Below are 18,757 nucleotides of genomic sequence, written 5' to 3'. Positions count from 1 at the left end.
GCTAAAAGCATAAGTTCATGAAGTTAGAAAGTCTCAGCAACTTACCTGTTTGAAGCAGCTTTTGCAGACTTTTCATATACTGGATCCACCCAAGTGAGAAGCACAGACTGAGAGGAAAGGACTCTGGCACTAACATCTTTAGGTTCCAATAAATAATCATTTTCTGAAATAAAACACTATGATTAATGTCATAGTATAATACGATTTTTAAAATTATGTTAATATGGACTTACTAATATGTGTATTTAAAGTCATCTAATTCCCTACTCTGTTGAAAGCAAAAAAAAAATGTTCAGGTATATTTTAGTTCAGTTTTTAAAATGTGACAATGAAAAAAACATATAATGAACTTTGCTGGGTCTTTTCCAAACACATCTCTATGTCTGTAAATATTCTAGATTAACAAAAAAAAGGTCTTGATTTATTAAAGACCTCCAAGACAGGAGAAGATAGACTATCATGGGTGAACATAAATGATCCAGCAAACATGGAATGGATCCAGTCAATTTGCTAAATAATAGCAAATAATTTTAATAAATCTATTCCAGGTTTGCTGGATCACTCGGATTCACCCATGATAGGCTATCTTCTCCCGTCTTGGAGAGCTTTGGCAAATCAGGCCCTATATGTCAGACTGATGTGGACAGGGCACCTTATTATTTTGTTCTGATGTGCAGCAGTTCCCAAAAGAACGCTGGCTCTGTCCTCTTGGGAGGCAGAACTTTTTGACCCCATCATTCTTTTAAGTTTTGAAAATTATCTACATTTAGCCTAAAAAGATATAAATGATATTTTTAATATAAAAAATAAATAAATGAAGACAAAGGTCTGTGATGTTCAGGCAGGTTCATACTCTTTTAGTTTAATGGGGAAGAGTGATATCTGGTGCCAACATGTAATATGAACTATTTTCTTGCCTCATGTAAACTTCATGAAATAAAATGTTACTGATTTTTTTTTTTTTTAGTATGACATTATGACAGCTTAGCCTGTTCTGATTAACACTGGAATGTGAAAATGTGAAAATGTATACTAAGATAATAAAGGTTTTATATATCAATATAAATCTTCAAATAACAAGATTTTGTAACATGATCATTTCTAACTAGCTTTTTCTAACACCCCTTTTGGCAAACATTACTAGCCTGCAGTTTCTGCATGTGTTCTTCTTTTCAGGGATGCTGTTTTAAAAATACTTGTTTTATTGGAATAAATTATTCTATAGAATTTTATTTTGAAAGTATTGGTGTACAATGATAAATATGACATAAAACATAACTTATTTCCTGTCACTAGAGATATCTTGGAATAATATCAAAGCCACACCTTTCTGTAAAGATCTTGAATGGGCCCTTAAATATTTACCTGCTTGAAAGCATAAAATTCCTTATGTTTTACATTTAATATATTAGTTTAATATCGGGCTGGGTGTCCCTAATAATTAAAGGGCTGAACTTTACAGTGTATGTCCAGCCAACTTTTTTAATAGTTTTGTATAGCATAAAAGGTTCAAATTGTTTTTAGTTTATTTTTGCTGTGATTTCCTTTGACTTCTGTTCTAAAGATGCCCTAGAAAAAGGTTTGGAATTCTCAGTCCACAGGCAACAGTATTTTTATCCTAGAGAGTTGTAAGGCAACAGGTGCCCCCATTGGAGGATTTCCCTCGCCTATTGCTCTGAGGACAACTCAAAATGTTGCCCAGGACAAATACCATGAGCAAATCTCCTCAGTGACAGGGACACAGACAGCAATAAAACTTGGTAAAGGATTTGGTACTTCCCTACTTTACTCAAAACTCTAAAAATTGTTTCTTTGCATACAGTTTAAATATAGTAAGTTGTAATGTAGCCTCTTGGAATCAGCACCTTTACAGCTTGCTCTCTCTCTCCCTAAAAATTAATTACTTAACTAGGTAATAAAGGAAAAGGTAGTTGACTCATTTAAATGTTTTATACCTGTCAACAGTCAAGAATAATTAAAATATGTAGTAGCCTTGTAAATCTGTAAGCACAGCAACGTTAATCAGTAGTGAGCAACCAGTTAGATTTTGTAGAGTTCAGACTACAATTAAGGACCTCTAATATGATATGATTTCTGTTTCAAATCAATTAAATGTGTTGAATGATAATATTTAATATTTGCCATGGATTTATTTTTGGAACACATTGAACAAAGCAAAACTCCCACGAACTTGTGACCTTTAACAGTACCACATTGAAAAGCAATGAGCAGCTAACCATCATGCCACAGTTATACCCTGCGTCATTTAATAACTGTTTATTCATTCAGACCATGATTTTACTTAAAGCAAGAAAAAACAAGATTAATAAAAAAAATGTTGATTTTATATAAAAAAAAAATTCCCCCAACATCGCACTGGGGAGCCTCATTTGACTGAATATGATAAATCTAGTATCATATGAAAAAAGCTTATATTAATGGTCTATAACATCATTAAAATTTTACTACAATTATAATGCAGTTTACAAGAAAAAAATTCTAAAATACGAAGGGGTGCTGAGAAGTTCCTGGCTTTGCCCCCTTCCACATGAAATAGAAAAATCAGTGTGGGGGCATAAGACAGCCTAATATCTTAGTATGTAACTGTGCAAATAGGTCTTTGTGATTCTTAAAACTGTTTTTCCTTTTAGTGAGAAGCTGTGATGGCAGAGGCACAAGCAAATTTCCCGTCGTTGGAGTTACGGACCTCCATGAAGTTTTTGTTTCTTCAGGGAAAGTCAGCAAAGGACATTCACACTGAGATGTCACAAACACTGGGGGAGAAATGTCAAAACATGGATATCTCGTTTCAAGACTGGGCATTTCACTGTTGAAGATGAGCCCCGTAGTGGGTGCTTCCCAACCTCAACTGACTGGGCAACCTGCGATGCTGTCTATGAGCTGATTATTTAGGACCAGGGAATATCCACAAAAAAGATAGCCCAGATACTTGACATTTCACGGGAGCGTATTGGGTTTGTTATCACCACTATCCTAGACATGGGCAAGCTTTCAGCGAAGTGGGTGCCGAAATGTTTGAACAGTGATCAGTGGAAGCAACGAGTTAAAGCATCCAAAGCCGTTTCGGCCCATTTTGAAGCTGAACAGGACTTTTTGGCTAGGTTAGTGACTGAGGATGAAACCTAGCTCCACATCTATGATCCTGAAACCAAGGAACAGTCAAAGGAATGGCGCCACAGCGGGTCCCCGCGGCTGAAGAAGTTCGGAATCTAGAAATCTGCCAAAAAAGTCATGGTGTCCGTTTCTGGGACAAAGACAATAGTCTGTTGGTGGACTACCTACATCAGGGCTCTAGTATCACCGGACAGTGTTATGCTATGTTGTGACTGCTAAATTGAACACCCTGGGTTTCCAATTGGTCCACCATCGCCCCTACTCACCTGAACTGGCCCTTTCGGACTATTATCTGTTCCAGAATTTAAAGAAACACCTGAAGGGGCAATGTTTTAAAGAACATTTCTGATGTCTGCTGAAGATGCTGGTGAGAGCTGGTTTGCGGCCCAACCAAAGGACTTTTATTTGAACTGTCTAGAAAAGCTGCAACTATGCTGTACCAAGTGCATCAGTCTCAGGGGGGAATATGTTGAATAAATGTGTTATTTCATAACTCTGGCTCTCTTCTTTCTGGGCAAAGCCAGAAAACTTCTCGGCACCTCGTATATGGTAATAGGAAAATTCAATACATTTACATGCATTTCTTGTCTTGAAGTGAGGTTCAACATGTTGTTTTTACGTCTCCTGTACAGATTGCAGGCTGAGGACGGTGGGCGAGTTGTGCGGGTCTAAGCCTGCGATGGGTGGGGAGTGGGCGGGTTCTGGCATCATGAAGTCACTTTGAGTGACACATGGCTCCCCGTGCATGCATTTAGCGGTCTGTGAGCTCCATAAGGTTGAGTATTTGTAATATTTTTGGAGTGTCCCCTATGACATGCATTTGAAGGGGCTCTAGAACAATCAATAAACTGGGCAAAAACATTCAACAAGTCAAACGCTTGATTGATGTTTGAGTTTGACCATACCATACCCCTTCCTCATGCCAACTAACTGACGCAAATGCTAGTTCTATAAGAACAAGCTCTGTGGTATGAGCAACTGAATATCAGGCAGAGTGCTAGCTGCTGGGACCTGTGCAGGATCACTTGATCTCAAGGCAGGACTGAGCCTACTCTTTAAGATATCCATGCCACCAAATCTAGTGCTTGTTTTACCTAGCCTAACATGTACTTTTACTTCAAGCACACATATATTCCTTTACAGAACTGAAATCATTTTGAGCCACATCTTCGCCATTCATCACTCTGCTATTTTAATCACATGGACCCATCTTGTATAATGTTCTTACATTTCAAATATAAATACCCAGAATTTTCACAAATTCTGTAGAGGATAACATCTTTCTAGCATATGTTCCTGTGATCACTTGGGTGTTCTGTGTTCTATTCTATAGCTTTAGCACTACTGTTTGGCTCATTATCAAAGTAAGTCTACTTAATACCTGGAACTTTGAGCTTTGCAACAGCTGCCCGATACACTGGCTGACTTTTTCCTTCGAGATTCATTGAAGGCAAGGAGACCACGTGTACAGATTCAGATGCTGCAAGAGAAGAATAAAGGAACTTTCATTGTGTAATTATAGTGCACAGCTGGGTTAATATTTCTAAACTTGGCACTAAAACCTTTAATCTATTTTGTCCATTGTAATATAATATTTTAGAAGGACTAGCTCTAATCAAAGCAATGGAGGCTGTTTTTTGTTAATTCTAACTGACCCACAATCCCAGTTATCTTATTATAGATTTCCTTACAGGTTGGGTATCATTTAGCAGCTACCAGATGCAAAACAGCTATAGCATCTGTCTTCAATAAGAACGTTGAAACTGTCTATTTGTAATACCTTTAGGCATACAATAATCCACTGGTGTACAGTCAGAGAGTCCCATGCTTTAAAAATTGGCTCTGCATACGGTACACATTATTATTATTTCAGGCAAAATGTACAAACTGCTCAGCTTGATGCATTAAAAGCAGATTTTTTCTTTCTTCCTGGTAGCTGTTTATACAAAGGTAGAACAACTATTTTCATAAAATATAATATAATTAGTAAATATTCCACTTGGTATTAGTGTTATGTTTAATACTTTATTACTCTTGTAATAAGTTGTGTTATTCCATGGTTATGATGTCATTTGCGGTCTCTCCTTTTGTTTTGCAAAAAATGGTCATGTGTTCAGCACCATCATGGTTGATAAAAGGCTAGCAAAATCTTTTTCCAGCATACAATAAATATTTAAAAATTAGGTATTTTTTATTAGTACTAATGAGAATGTATTTATTATACATCCTGGAGTGTTGTCAGGTCTGTAATTTTTGATTAGCCACCTCATGTAAACTAGCCCAAAATAAGGATATATTTGTTCAGGTCTTTCACTAAAACAGTTGATTATGAAGCCTATCTAAACGAACTGCTGTGGATTTATATGAGAATATATTTGTCCAGCTATACCTATTAGCCTCCTTTATTACCACATATATGAATTTTCCAGCTGAGGTTTACAAATGAGAAGGAACAATAACCAACATTAGAATAATTATTTTTTTTAATTTCCTCCCATACTATGTAAGAAGTCATTATGCACTTTTCCATACCTCTGTGTTGTTTTTCTTCACTTCGAAGAGTGGGTTTAAGAGCAGCATAGTTTACTCTTCTCGCACTTTCTCCAGGATTAGAAACTTGGCCTCGAAATCTGCGAACAGTTCTTGTTCCAGCAACCTGGGGAACAGGAGACCTACCTTCCGGGTGACGTCGGTATTGTCTAAAATGTCTTGCAAGAGGCTTCCTTTCTTAAAAAAACATAAAGAAAAAGGAAATTGTTATTTAAATAATCATACAGTAAGTGTGAATAATGCATGATCACCAAACATATATGTACTAATAATAATGTCAAATAGAGCCCTCATTGTTTAAACTGCTACCCCTGAACAGGCTTCCATTGAAAATTACTTATACATACAATGCCCTTCTTTCTCAACCCTGATGGTTGGTGAGTTCTGCAATAATTACCAAGTACACAGCTGATTATGACACATACTTACCCCTGTGTGGTCGCCCCACAGAGATGACAGGTCATGGGCCTTTCCTTGTTGCAACCATGAAATTAATCGTTTTCACCAATGGCTCCACAGCCACGCAGATGGCAATCCACATCTGTCATTGGATGATGCAACAGCTGTTCATGCGTAGGAGTTACATTGTCCGCGGTGGCTGGCTTTGTGTGCAGCGATGCCACCAGGAGCCCAATAGTTAGTTTTTTGATAAAAGAGGCATTGCATTGTATCTTTTTGCCAAATAAGTGTTTATTTCCAGGTGTTTTTTGTTTTTTTTCTGTAAGTAAAATGATGAAGGTCCGAAGCCAGCTTTTTTTAGATGTTCAACATGCAATACAAACTAGGACCTATATGTATTGAACATCCATGTAAGGTTTGCTACATGTGCAATTCTAGGACTAGAAACCAAAACTGATCTAAGTATGTAAAACTATGACTTAAAGCAGAACACCAGGAATCTTCTCAGGATTGGCCTTATCGTGTGAATATTTCAATTATAATGATTTATTTTGTCATATTATGTCCCCGACATTAGGAGTCATTTACCATCATGATGTTCTTTACTATCCCACTTGTGATCATACCAATCATGATTCAGAGCAGTAGCATTCACCCACATTGTATAACTTTTGACACTTTAATATGAGCAGTCTTTCTTGCTTGCCTCTATATGGTGTCGGTCCCATTGATGTCATGCACTGCACCTTCTGGGAAATCTGCTGCTAATCAAGTCACTATTGCCTCTAACATGACTGGAAATCAAAGCATTGGGAAAACAATGTTGGGATTTTAAATATCATATGACTAGACTGCAATCATAAATTAGGAAATGTTTTTACTTGAAAATGCATTCTAGGTCGATGAAAAAGCATTTGAAAGGCTATTTAATAACAAAGATTCCTCCAATGGTTTTTGTGGTCTAGTTAGAAAAGTACGCCATCTTAACTTCAGATTCCATAACATTACAGTTCTGCATCGGTTCCAAGACACTCTTGCAAATTTTCAAAGTCAGCATTTTAACCTTAAGCCACAAGTTGGATCTAACTAATAATGGCTTCTGCCAATGTGAAAAATTAATGTTTTCTTTGCTACCTCAAAAGAAATGAAAATACCACATTTGTAAGACATCTGAAATGCTTTCATCCCTAAGGCATTTGAAATAAATATAAAAGGCATAGTTGAATGCTTTGCTTTGTCCACATTTATTCTACTATTTCTTCATAAGCTTATGCCAGTACAAAAACATTAAGCTACCAACCAAACAGATATAATATTGTGAGGATTGAGAATAAATCTTAATATGACTGTCTAGTATAGACCTAAGTCCAAGCTGCATTCCTTCAACAATGATAAATGCCTTTCATAAGATTGGGTAGATAAAACTTACAGACATTTAGATTTCTAACATCTTATGAATCATGTCATATAACAAAGAATGTATATTTGTGTTAGTTTCCATTATTATCTGCATAATCTATTTGTAGGTTGTATTTGTTTTTAGCTGGTTAAACTACAATAATTACAGGTAATTAAATTAATTAAAAAAGTAAGTAAACCATATTAAACTATTAAAAAGTGAGTAACAATAAGCTGGTATTGCCACCACCAGGAGAAACTATGTCTTTATGTAGTTATTTATGTAGTTATTTTACATACTTTCCAACCATTGTCTGACAATGACTCATCAATGCAAGCAATATCCCATCAGTTAAACATGCTTGTGGGTTTCTATCTACAAAATGACCGTTTCAGTTGTCCTACTACATTTCAGTGGGATTTAAATCGGGGGTTTGACTTTACCAGTCTTTAATGCTTCATTTGTTATTCTAAAGCAACTCTCGTGTGGATTTGCTGGTGGGTGTTTAGATTATGTTTGTGATAAAAAATTAATTTTAGCTTCATCTTCAACTTTTGGACAAATGGCCTCACCTTCTCATCAAGAAGACTTTGCAGAATTCATAGTTAAGTAGATGACTGCAAGTTGCCCAAGCAATGAAGTATCCCCAAAACCATAACATTTCCTTTACCATGCTTCAAAGTTTGTATGGGGTTTCTTTTCTGAGATGCTACTTTCGGTTTGTGCTAAGTATGTCTTCTGTAAATGAGAACAAACAACTCTTTCTTTAAGTCATCAATCCACAGCACATTGTTCTAGAAGGCAAAGCCTTTGCTTTATGTTGCATGGTAAACTGTAGTCCTGCTCTAATGTCCCTTTTGAACAACAAAGGGTTTTTCCTGGCACACCTTCAATGCAGTTAAAATTTGTGCACTTTATTTAAATTTGTAGATGCTTGCAATTTCATATGAACCATCCCAAGATTTGCCAATAAATACTGCAATATACTTTTGAGGTTCCTGATGACTTAGCTCTTGGCTTAAATTTGCTGAGCTAGGCAATTCACTTGCAGATCATTTTCCTAATATAGGAATGGTTGAGTTAAGATTGATGAACTCTCAGTCATCCACAACCTTATTTATAAGGCCCTTGGATGGCTCTTTTGGTCTTGGCATATTAACACCACACACAGTAATAACAAAGAGAACACCAGACTCATATCTGAGATTTAAAGAGTTAAATTTAATGCATGTTTCACCAGCATGTACTCTAAGAAAGTTTTTTGGCACCTAAATCTGGAGAATCAGATTCTGTTATAATGGATTTGGAGAAGTGGTAGATGTAGGAATTCACAATCAGGAATTTGTGTTAATTTAGATCATTAAATTGAATACATCATGTAATTTGTTCCAGTATATATAACTTTATTTGTGTAGGTACTGTTTGATTGAAGAGCTAATGTTCCGTTCTGTATATATAATAAATATAGGAAGTGGATTTTATTGGCAGTGCACTTTTGAGACTTTCAAGGTGGACAAAGAGAAAAGCTAAGTGCAGATACACTTAGTTTTTCTCTTGGAGGCCATAGTCCTTCTTAAGTGATTTTGTTTTGGTTGTCTGCCAAAGATTTAATGTTAGATTGTTTTACATTGTAAAATAGGCAAAAACTTTAAACCAGAATAATACAGCTCATATGTAAGAGGTTATGAAGCGTACAGTATTTATTGCTGGTGTAGCATGAGAGGTTCTAGTCTTGATTGCAGGATTTAAATTACTTTCAACCCAGACTGGCAGATATACTGTAAGCCTCTTCTAAAAAAATCATTGAATCTTCTGATTTATATGGACCATCTGTAATCTCTTGGCATACACATTTGTGCTATGACACCAACTGTAGAGTCATAACCTGTTTTTATTGTATTTTTTTTAACAAAGTACATTGCCGAAAAAATACAAATTCCATGTGTTTTTTATCATTCAGTTTCAGCCTCTCACAAATCCTCTAGTTCAGATACATCTAATAATAATCAAAGTGCATTCCAGTGTCACATACACTGTAATAAAGTGCATATTGCAGTTAATAAAACACTTTGTTGTTACTTGAAATGAAAAGAAATGCTCAGGAACATACTTCATGTACCTATTATGGTTTTTCTTAAGGAAATTTGGTTTGTGATAATTTTTTGGGTAACTACTGCAGATCTTACAAAAAACATAGCTGTTTAGGAATGGAAGATGCCTGTGTTCCCTCCACTGCAATGACACGGAGCTTGGAGGACAGAACTATGGTGCACATTTAGAGGAAACAGACATTTCTTGGTCTATTGTAATCCTCTACAAACTACAGGTTGCCAATCGAAAATCTGGCCATCGATAATCCGGTTCCCTCAGTTTTCCGGCATGAATTTTGGAGCGCATTTTCAATACAGGGACTGTAGTACACTGTTTGGCCACTTCTGTTCTGATGGCGCTGTTCCCCAGAAACAGCTGTTAGGTCTTGCTTGCTACACTAAATACACGTTGAGATGTCCCTGCTGCCTGCTCCCTGGAACTGTGCTCCCTGGAACTGTGCCAAATGCTGCAGGTGTGGCGAGAGGAACACTGGCCTGTGTGTGGAGGTGAGTATAACCTTCAAAAAACTGGAACTTTCGAAAATCCAGCCCTCCTCAAGTCCGGAGGTTGCCGGATTTTTGAATGTCAACCTGCACAACTAAAAACTAGTCAGTCATTCTAAAAGAAGGTACATCACCATTCCAATTCTGGACAGCTAGAAATAATTGTAATGTTAGCCATATGCCCTTTAATTTTTCTTGTTATTACCGCATACGCACACAGCATATGAATTAGCGCATTAGCTCCTATTTATGGTTTCTACCTCATTACATAAATGTCTCTGCTACGGACTGCAAGAAGCTGATACCAGTTCAAAGCATGCAGTTACACGTATTTAAAAAATGTAATAATGAGTTGATAGTTACATAAGTACCTTGCCGGACCTGCTGAACTGCTGATGCCTGACCCCTGCTTGCTTTGCTGACTTGAATATTGTCTCATTGAACCTCACTGGATCTCATCTTTATTGACATGGTCTGGCTTGGCAGCACAAACCTGTTTTTCTATCCCTGTTTGGACATGTATCTGAGTGGCAACAACCTAAGCACTACTGGTTCTGGAGAAGTCCAGGTTACCCTCCCATATTAGCCTTGCGGGCAGAAGTTAGCTAGCATGGAAGGAGGGGGGGGAGAGTACAATTTAACCCTTATATTTTTTTGATGACCCATATTTTGAAAGTCACATGCTACATAAATTATATGTTTGATGTTTGGATAGTTGCTGGTAAAGAGTTTCTTTTTTTGTGGCTGTAGACTTTTTCACAGGTTGTGTAGAATCATATTACACATGTCCCATAACCTCCTTTCCAAACCTAAACATACCCCTAAAAATGTTTAAGGAGTTGTGATAGGTATTCTAATTTAATATCACCCTATGGGTCTGATTTATTAAAGCTCTCCAAGGCTAGAGGATACACTTTCATCAGTGAAGCTGTGTGATCCAGCAAACCTGGAATGGATCTGATCCAGGATTCAAAACATTTGCTTGCAAATAGCAAATGATTTTGAAGAAATCCATTCCAGGTTTTCCTGGATCACCAAGGTTCACTGATAAAAGTGTATCCTCTCCAGCCTTGGAGAGCTTTAATAAACCAGGCCCTATGAGCCAGCATGGTTAAGGTTTTCATAAGTAAGTATAATTTGTTTTTCTGTGCTCTTTGTTATTAGGATTTTATTACAAAAAAATAATTTAATGTAAGCAAAGCTATCCTACGTATAGGCATTCTGAAAACACTATACAAATCATGGGGTCTAGTAAAATCAATCATGATCACGTATGTCTATGGAACATACAGTCTAATGTCTTAGTGTAGGTTGGTACATTAGCAAATATTGCTCACAAGCAAATTAACCTAGAAATGTAATTTGGTTTTGGGGCATACCAACACAGCCAGAACATACATGGTTAATTCAGAGGAAACATGACAGAAATAGTGGTTGAGCTGAAATGAGACCCAAAGTGAGTTATAATGAAAAAAGTAAATAAAAAAGGATTGCTGCCATTATGATATCAAATCAAGATGCTGGGAGAATGGTATCATAACATTTGTACAAAGCATTCTGAGAATTGTTTTTTTAGTTCACTTTAAGAAGCTCTGACAGATCAGATGTGTTAGGCTCTGTCAGACTGACATGCTGTATTAGTTCTGGATGTTAGTGGTCACACTAGACTGGGTTAGTTCTGCTTGTTCCAATCAGCCCAAAGGAACTATCAACTAAGGCAAAATAAGTTTTATCTAAATGCACAGCTTACAAATTCTGTGTTCTTTACATTGCAAGGTTAGTTGGCAGTAAACATGACCCAATACTTTATGTGTTCCTAGTCGAACCAGTAACCAAACCCCAATGTTGAGGTTGAACCCCTCTCTGCGCTATCCAAATTTTTATGTTTTAGGCGGATATAACTTTCTTATGTAAATTTAGGGAAATGGAAATGGAAAATGTCAATACTCTGACATTGACTTTTGCACAAAGGTATCTTGCTCTTACATTGTATTTAAAGTTCTAATACTACCAGTACTTGCATAGTAAATTGAGGTAGTAGTAATTTGAATTAAACTGCTTGAAAAATACCTGGTCACATCAGCAGGACAATAAAGGAAGCTCATATATACACAAATATTCTTCACTTTGAAATTAAAAATGCTTCTTTTCTAATATCTTTATAACAAAAATAATATAGGTGAATAATATACAAGCAAGCTTTCCACCCGTATTATTAGCGCCAAGCTGAATGCTTATATAATTACTACTAGTTTTTCTGCAGAAAAGAAATCAGAGTCAGTAAAGTGAACCATCAGCTATTTGGCAATAAGGGGTAAAGTAAGGGTAAGAATTTAAAGATTTAATTGTTAGGTTATGTTTCAGGGTTGGAGTAAAGTGGATGCGACAAAATGGTGTCCATACCAAGGCTTTCAGTGCCGTTTAGTTCTCCCTTCTAATGCCTATTGTGCATAGGCTTTGATGCTAGGTATATGCGGGGCAAAGTGACAAGGTCTCTTAAAGCCCAAACATGACCCTCCTGAACCCCTGACCCCATATATGCACCTTATCTACACTAACCAGCTGTTCTTTACTTTGTGGCTGCTGGTGCTGAGCAGTCTGGCATTGAGGTTGCAGAGCCAGTTACCACTTCCTCATGCTAGTGAACCATTGCCTTGGGGGAGATACCATGTAAAGCACCTACTCACGGCAGCCCGATCGTACTAAACCACTCACTGCCACTCGCCGTCAAATGTGCAAGTACCAGTCCTTTAACAACCAGCATTGCTGTGTAGGCATCCCAGCTGTCTTTAGGAAGCAGTGTTGTTGGGTGAATGTCCAAACGAGGTGCCAGCAGCCGGAAGCATTGCAGGATTATTTGATACTGCGGCAGGTCTAAACCTGCCTAAAATGAGATCATGGAACACTGACTTCACTCCTTTGGTCTTGTGATCAGGTCTAGTGATTATCTATTCAGTCCATGTACTGCCACAGGGAAGCCAGTCATATACCTAGAAAAGTTAGCTATTAATACCGGCAGCAATAGAGGAAAAAGATTCAACAAATGCCAGTAAGATGTGTTATGGATTTAATATAATGGGGAAAGCCTAGTGTTAAGGGTTAGGAATAGTGATTATGAATAGTGATTATGTTTGAAAGTTTGAGTAAGTTTGGATTTACCAAATAAGTAGCAAATTAGGGTTGGGTAATGGTTAGGGGATCAGATCATACAATGATTCACCTTTCTTTTCACTGCTTTTTGCCAGTGAAACCCCACAAAAAGGATTATAGTCTTCAGGTTATCAACTCTTGAAAAACAACATGTTGCTTGATGACTCTAATATACTATATTCTGCCATCTACACATTACGTTTAAGCTTGTGTACATGAGACCTAATTCAGCAACCAAGCCACAAAAATACGTTTTGAATTGCACTACTAGTTTAAAAAATATTATTTTTATAGCAGTCATCCAACAAAGAATATACATACATATGATTGGAGGCATGCTGGACATGAATGGCCTTGCACCAACATACCCAGCTTCTAAAGCTGGAGGGAACCCTCCCACAAGGGGAACACCACCAGTTATGTTAAACATTTTAGAGAAAACTGAAAGTATGTACTAAACTATTTTATTTTTCTTCTAGACATGATTTTATTTATTGGAGAATTCATTTGCTTGTTTTACACAAAGCTAGATTTCCACAATAAATTACCTGTGAGCAAATTTCCAGACCTAAGCTTTGATAGTTCATCTGTGGTATTTAGATGCATTTTGGATTTACAAATTCCATTTACAAAGAAGCCACCGCATCAACCTATTGTACTATAACCTACAATAATGCAAACAGCTTAAACAGAATCTGCAGTGATTTAACAAAATTACAGTAAAAAGCTGTCAATAAAATGAGAATACCTAAGTCAGACTAACAGCAAATTTGTTTCTGGAAAGGTGAAGATTAATATTATTAATATTATATGACTATCCTTACATTCCATAATATAATTATCTTCTCACTGTATGATATGTCAAATAATTCTGGAGAGGTATAATTACATCTTGGAAAAAAGACAACAGAAATGCTTGGTATGTCTGGTAAATCTCAAAAGCAACAGATACCTTGGAGACTTGGACAGCATGAAATAAGAGAAACGTGTCTGACATATATTAAATCCATAAATTAACTCAGTCTTGAGTATAACACTTTACTGGGTGGGTTGGCAGGTGCTGGCACTGTCTATCAACAAAACACAATGCTATCTATATGTCTTAGAGTTCCTTTGTAATTTGGTCCAACTTGACCGGAAAATTTTACATACAAACAGAGATATTTTCATATATTTAGTCTATCTTGCCATGGGATATAAAGCAGACTTCAGCAGGCACTTTCAACTATGAAACAATAATATTTTATTTGAAAAACATGTATATTTCTCTAAAGAAATGTGGTTTTTCAGCACTAAAGGTTAGGCATATTACCTCAATTTGTATTGTACTATGAAACATATTAAAATAACATGGAGATCAGTTAAAAGGTAGCAATAAATTATCCATAAATCACCCTATGTCAACGCCCCTTTCTGGTCTTTGGTGCCATAGGGCACGACTGTGTCCATGTTTCAACTATGTTTCAAAGAATGAGCAGAAATTGATTTTTGTGATTGTGGTTCATCTATTTTACATTCTGCTGGGATTTTCTATTATATATAACCAAACACATAATTTATGCATATGCTAGTTGGCATTGTGCTGTGTTTGGCTTTGCTTGTTGTAAGACATGGTTTTGGGGAACCTATTAGTTTAGGTCCATATTATTCAACTTTTATTTTTATTAACATACTTGAAAGCTATGTTTTACATAATCAACCATATTGACCTGGAAGATTCCCAGTGTTTAAGGGAATATCAGAGTCTCTGTTTTATAAATAGAGCCCTTTATTTTAGAAGAAATTGATAAGAAATAGACCTGAAATGAGTGATCATTCAATACAAGTATAAAAGGAAATATGGTTTGTATTATAAACCTTGGCATGCTGGAGAGACTTGAGAATCTAAAAATACATATTAAGAGGAAATGTTGTATGTGGAGCTATGGGTTTAATAAAGATCACAGTAAAAACTTTGTTCACAGACTATTCAAATGTAATGCTTTGTATATTCACACTCAATAATTTTTGTAATCTATGATTTGAAAAAATGCAGATTGTGAGAACCGGGATACATTGTTGACCATATGTGGTAATGTATTCACTCAAAGTTACCCAGAGCTCAAATTCAAACTGAAGTTGCCCACATTTTTTACTTATAGTTCTTCATCTTTGCATAATATGATTGTTAACTGGTTTCCATTTAAAAATCCTTTTTGGAAACCCTTATTACATGCTGCAACTACTGCTTTCTGCACGTATACTGCAGTTCTTTTTACAGATATTCAATAGAAGAGTCATTGTCACACACTTCAACTTGTGTCTTCACACAAACTTCACAAGTAAAGTTGTACAGAAAGCTACGAAATTAAATACATTACAAGAACAAGTTCAGTTTAATGTGACTAACTACTACTAGATATACAATGAACTGCATAATGGAGTACACTCACAGACACAACACTTGTAGATGGTGTTTCTGATCTTGTCTGTTAGATTACAACATAAACTGGTCAGCATTGTCAATCTCTGATCGGTCATATTTAAAACTCCTGGAGATAAGATTATGCAAACAGAGGTTGTAGAATGTCTTTCTGATAACATCATTTGTTACATTCAGTAAGAATCATAAAAAAGGTGATTTGTGTCACACACAAAAGTAAAATAGTAAAAACAGTAAAAAGTAATATGGTGCCTTATTTCAAGTAATTATGTTAAAAAACATTTAGAATCACAACTATCCTTTTATAAGTATAGTCCCAGACTGTCTTTTGTATTAATTCAACAAGGATGCTTTCCATGTGTTTCTGTGTTAGAACCTATAACTTTTAAAGTCCTGCAGGTTTACATGCCTATAATAGCAGTAAAATAGCTTTAACGAGTCATCCCTGTCCCTTCCAACTATATGCATTTTAAATAAAAGCCAAACTCATGGATAGGAAAATATTGTCTAAATAAAATCTGTATGTGTTTTTCTACTTATTTTTGTGACATTTTGTTTAAAAATTTACATTAATTCAGTTTTTACAATTTCCTTTGTGCAGATCTGTCACTGCTTTTCTCTTGCCTTATGCAGGGGACTCCTCTTATATCTGCCTCTTCCTATAATTTTCTGCAGTTAGCCTGCACTGGGTAGGTAGGATGGTTCCACTCCACAGTTCTGTTCTCTTCACATGTTATGTGTGGCATCGATCGTGATGATGACGATGATACTTTTACAAGGTATTAAGTGGGTTTCCTTTGACATTTAGAAAAGTGGCTGTATATTCTTTGTGGCCATTATGTATTATTTTGAAATGAAACTTTTGTGGCTAGGGTTCAACGTTAATCCCCAAAGATCCTCAAACGTCATAACAGAGGCTCATAAGTTGGGTTGGTTTCCAACAAATTCTTATAAGCACCCACTGTTTATTTATACTAGAGAGCTGGTAGAATGCCTAGATTCTTTTAAAGTAAGCATTGTATTTTATTGAAATCATACCGCTGTTCTACTTGGTAAGCTTTGAGATATTAGCAACATAGGTAGTGAGCTGTTCTAAGTGGGTCAGGAGACTAATGTTAAACAAAACATTAGATATTCAATTCGGTTCTAATAAAACAGCACAAACTTATTAGGCCTGATTTTTTTATAGCTCTCCACGAATAGAGAGGATAGACTATCATGGGAGAACCCGGGTGATTCAAAAAACCTGCAATGGATCTTGACCAGAACTGAAAACATTTGTGACTAATAGCAAATGATTTTTAGGCAATCCATTCCATGTTTGCTGAATCACCCAGGTTTTCCCAAGATAGTCTAGCTTCTCCAGGCTTGGAGAGCTTTAATTAATCAGGCCCATTGTTTAGCTCATTCAATTTACACAGCATGCAGCGTTAAAAGTCTAAAGATAAAGTCTAAGAGAAAATGTTTTTAAATTATATTTACTTTACTCCTGACACCTAGACATGGGTGAAATCTTGTTGAATGATAGTTTTAAAATATCTGGCTAAAATTGGCTTCTGCACTTTGGTGGAAGGTCTGTTAATAAAATTTGGTATATATATATTTGGTATATTTGGCAATCCCAGATGATTTGGTATAGTTTTACCACATGGTATCTTGGAAGAGTAATAGTAAATGACCCTCCTATGAACATATAATAGATTCCTTGGGTCCGGTTTTCTCTAGTTGAAAGGTGAGAATCATAAGTAATGTATTTGATTTTCTCTTGTCATTTTAGTGGGTTTCTTCTTTGTTACAATATGTATGGTATCTCAAATATCTGTTCGTAAGCCTAAATTGCTACGTTTCTACATTATGTTAAGAATTGTAAGTTTTCATATATTTATTACTGTTTAACCTCAATAAAAAATATTTTGAAAAAAAAAGTTAAAGTAATATTAAAGTATATTAAAGCACTGAACAGTTTTGGCAATCAATGTATTATATAGTGCAAAATGTGCAAAAGGAGTACGACAGATGAATGTGCTACCTCAATGAAAAAGTTACATACAAATATGAATTGCTTGACAAAAACATATTCCTTCTAGTAAGAAAAGGACAAGTTCGTGCTTGAATTGCCAGCAGGTTAACATTGTTAATAAAAAATGAGTACATATATCACCACTAAAAGGATTAAGGGAAATGAAGCTATAATATGTCCTTTGTAGTGTATGTCTTCAAGCAACCTGACAGGACAACACATGAATACTTAACACTATACTGGCATATTACAAAGACCTAATAAAAGGTATAACAGGGATAGTTGCCATAGACTACACTATTTATAGTAATGTTTGCATGTGTTATTAAATAAAAAACTGAATAAAAAATGCTGGAAAACAATATAAAGATTGTGTTGTTTCCTATAGCAAATATACATTCTTGTTTCAGTTTTAGATAAAAGTAAGACCTGCATCATTCTTATCAGCAGCAAACCCACTTTTTTTTTACCTTTTCAATTTTTTTCATTTATTTAGTACAGTTCTTGGAAACAGAAATAACACAAACACTTTCTGCCACATAGGTCTGCATAGTTATGAAAATAGGGGCTATGATTCGTAATAACAGAAATCAGCATTAAGTTTAATTCAGCATGGTAACAAACGAAATGAAACTTTATATGTATTCATAGAAGTTTTTATGTCTCATAGTGACAGAATGGTTGTAACTGTTGTTATTGCTGTTTGTGTTCTTGCTAGGAAGATTATACCTTTCAATTTGTCATAGAGTCCTCTGCTATTGGGATAGAATATGAAGGGGAATTTACAAAAAGATGAGAGGCATTTAATTTAATTGTAGCACATGTAGCAACTTGTTCTTTTGACAACTATTTAAGAGGTGATTTCCCCTTACTTTTTAGAGTTTTGCGCTAACTTTCTGCTAGAAACTTCCTCTGGCTTTTTTAATGTCTCCAGATTGCATTCAGCTGTTTTTGTTTTTTGGGCTACCAGTTTCTCAAACATGTGTGCACAATTTTGCAACATTACCTGCTTTGTAATACACTCTTTTGAAACCTTGTTCAAATACCTTCTAACTTCAATAAGAGTTCTGGTAAGGGAATTGCCAACT

General features: G+C 35.8%; 1 protein-coding gene across 1 annotated transcript in view; it reads right to left on the bottom strand.

Moving 5' to 3' along the window:
- Positions 1–18,757, bottom strand: part of FNDC1 (fibronectin type III domain containing 1) — an 85,165-nt gene that overhangs the window by 44,910 nt on the left and 21,498 nt on the right. The window contains exons 2-4 of the mRNA XM_072409319.1: positions 5,668–5,862; positions 4,517–4,615; positions 46–163 (exon numbers count right to left, since the gene is read on the bottom strand). Coding sequence (XP_072265420.1) covers positions 46–163; positions 4,517–4,615; positions 5,668–5,862 — 412 coding nt within the window. The remainder of the gene's footprint in view (positions 1–45; positions 164–4,516; positions 4,616–5,667; positions 5,863–18,757) is intronic.

This window comes from Pyxicephalus adspersus, chromosome 4 (assembly GCF_032062135.1).
Source record: "Pyxicephalus adspersus chromosome 4, UCB_Pads_2.0, whole genome shotgun sequence".
In the NCBI taxonomy this organism is placed as follows: Eukaryota; Metazoa; Chordata; class Amphibia; order Anura; family Pyxicephalidae; genus Pyxicephalus; species Pyxicephalus adspersus.
Note: the sequence above shows the minus strand (reverse complement) of the source record. Positions and strands in the feature narration are given on the sequence as shown.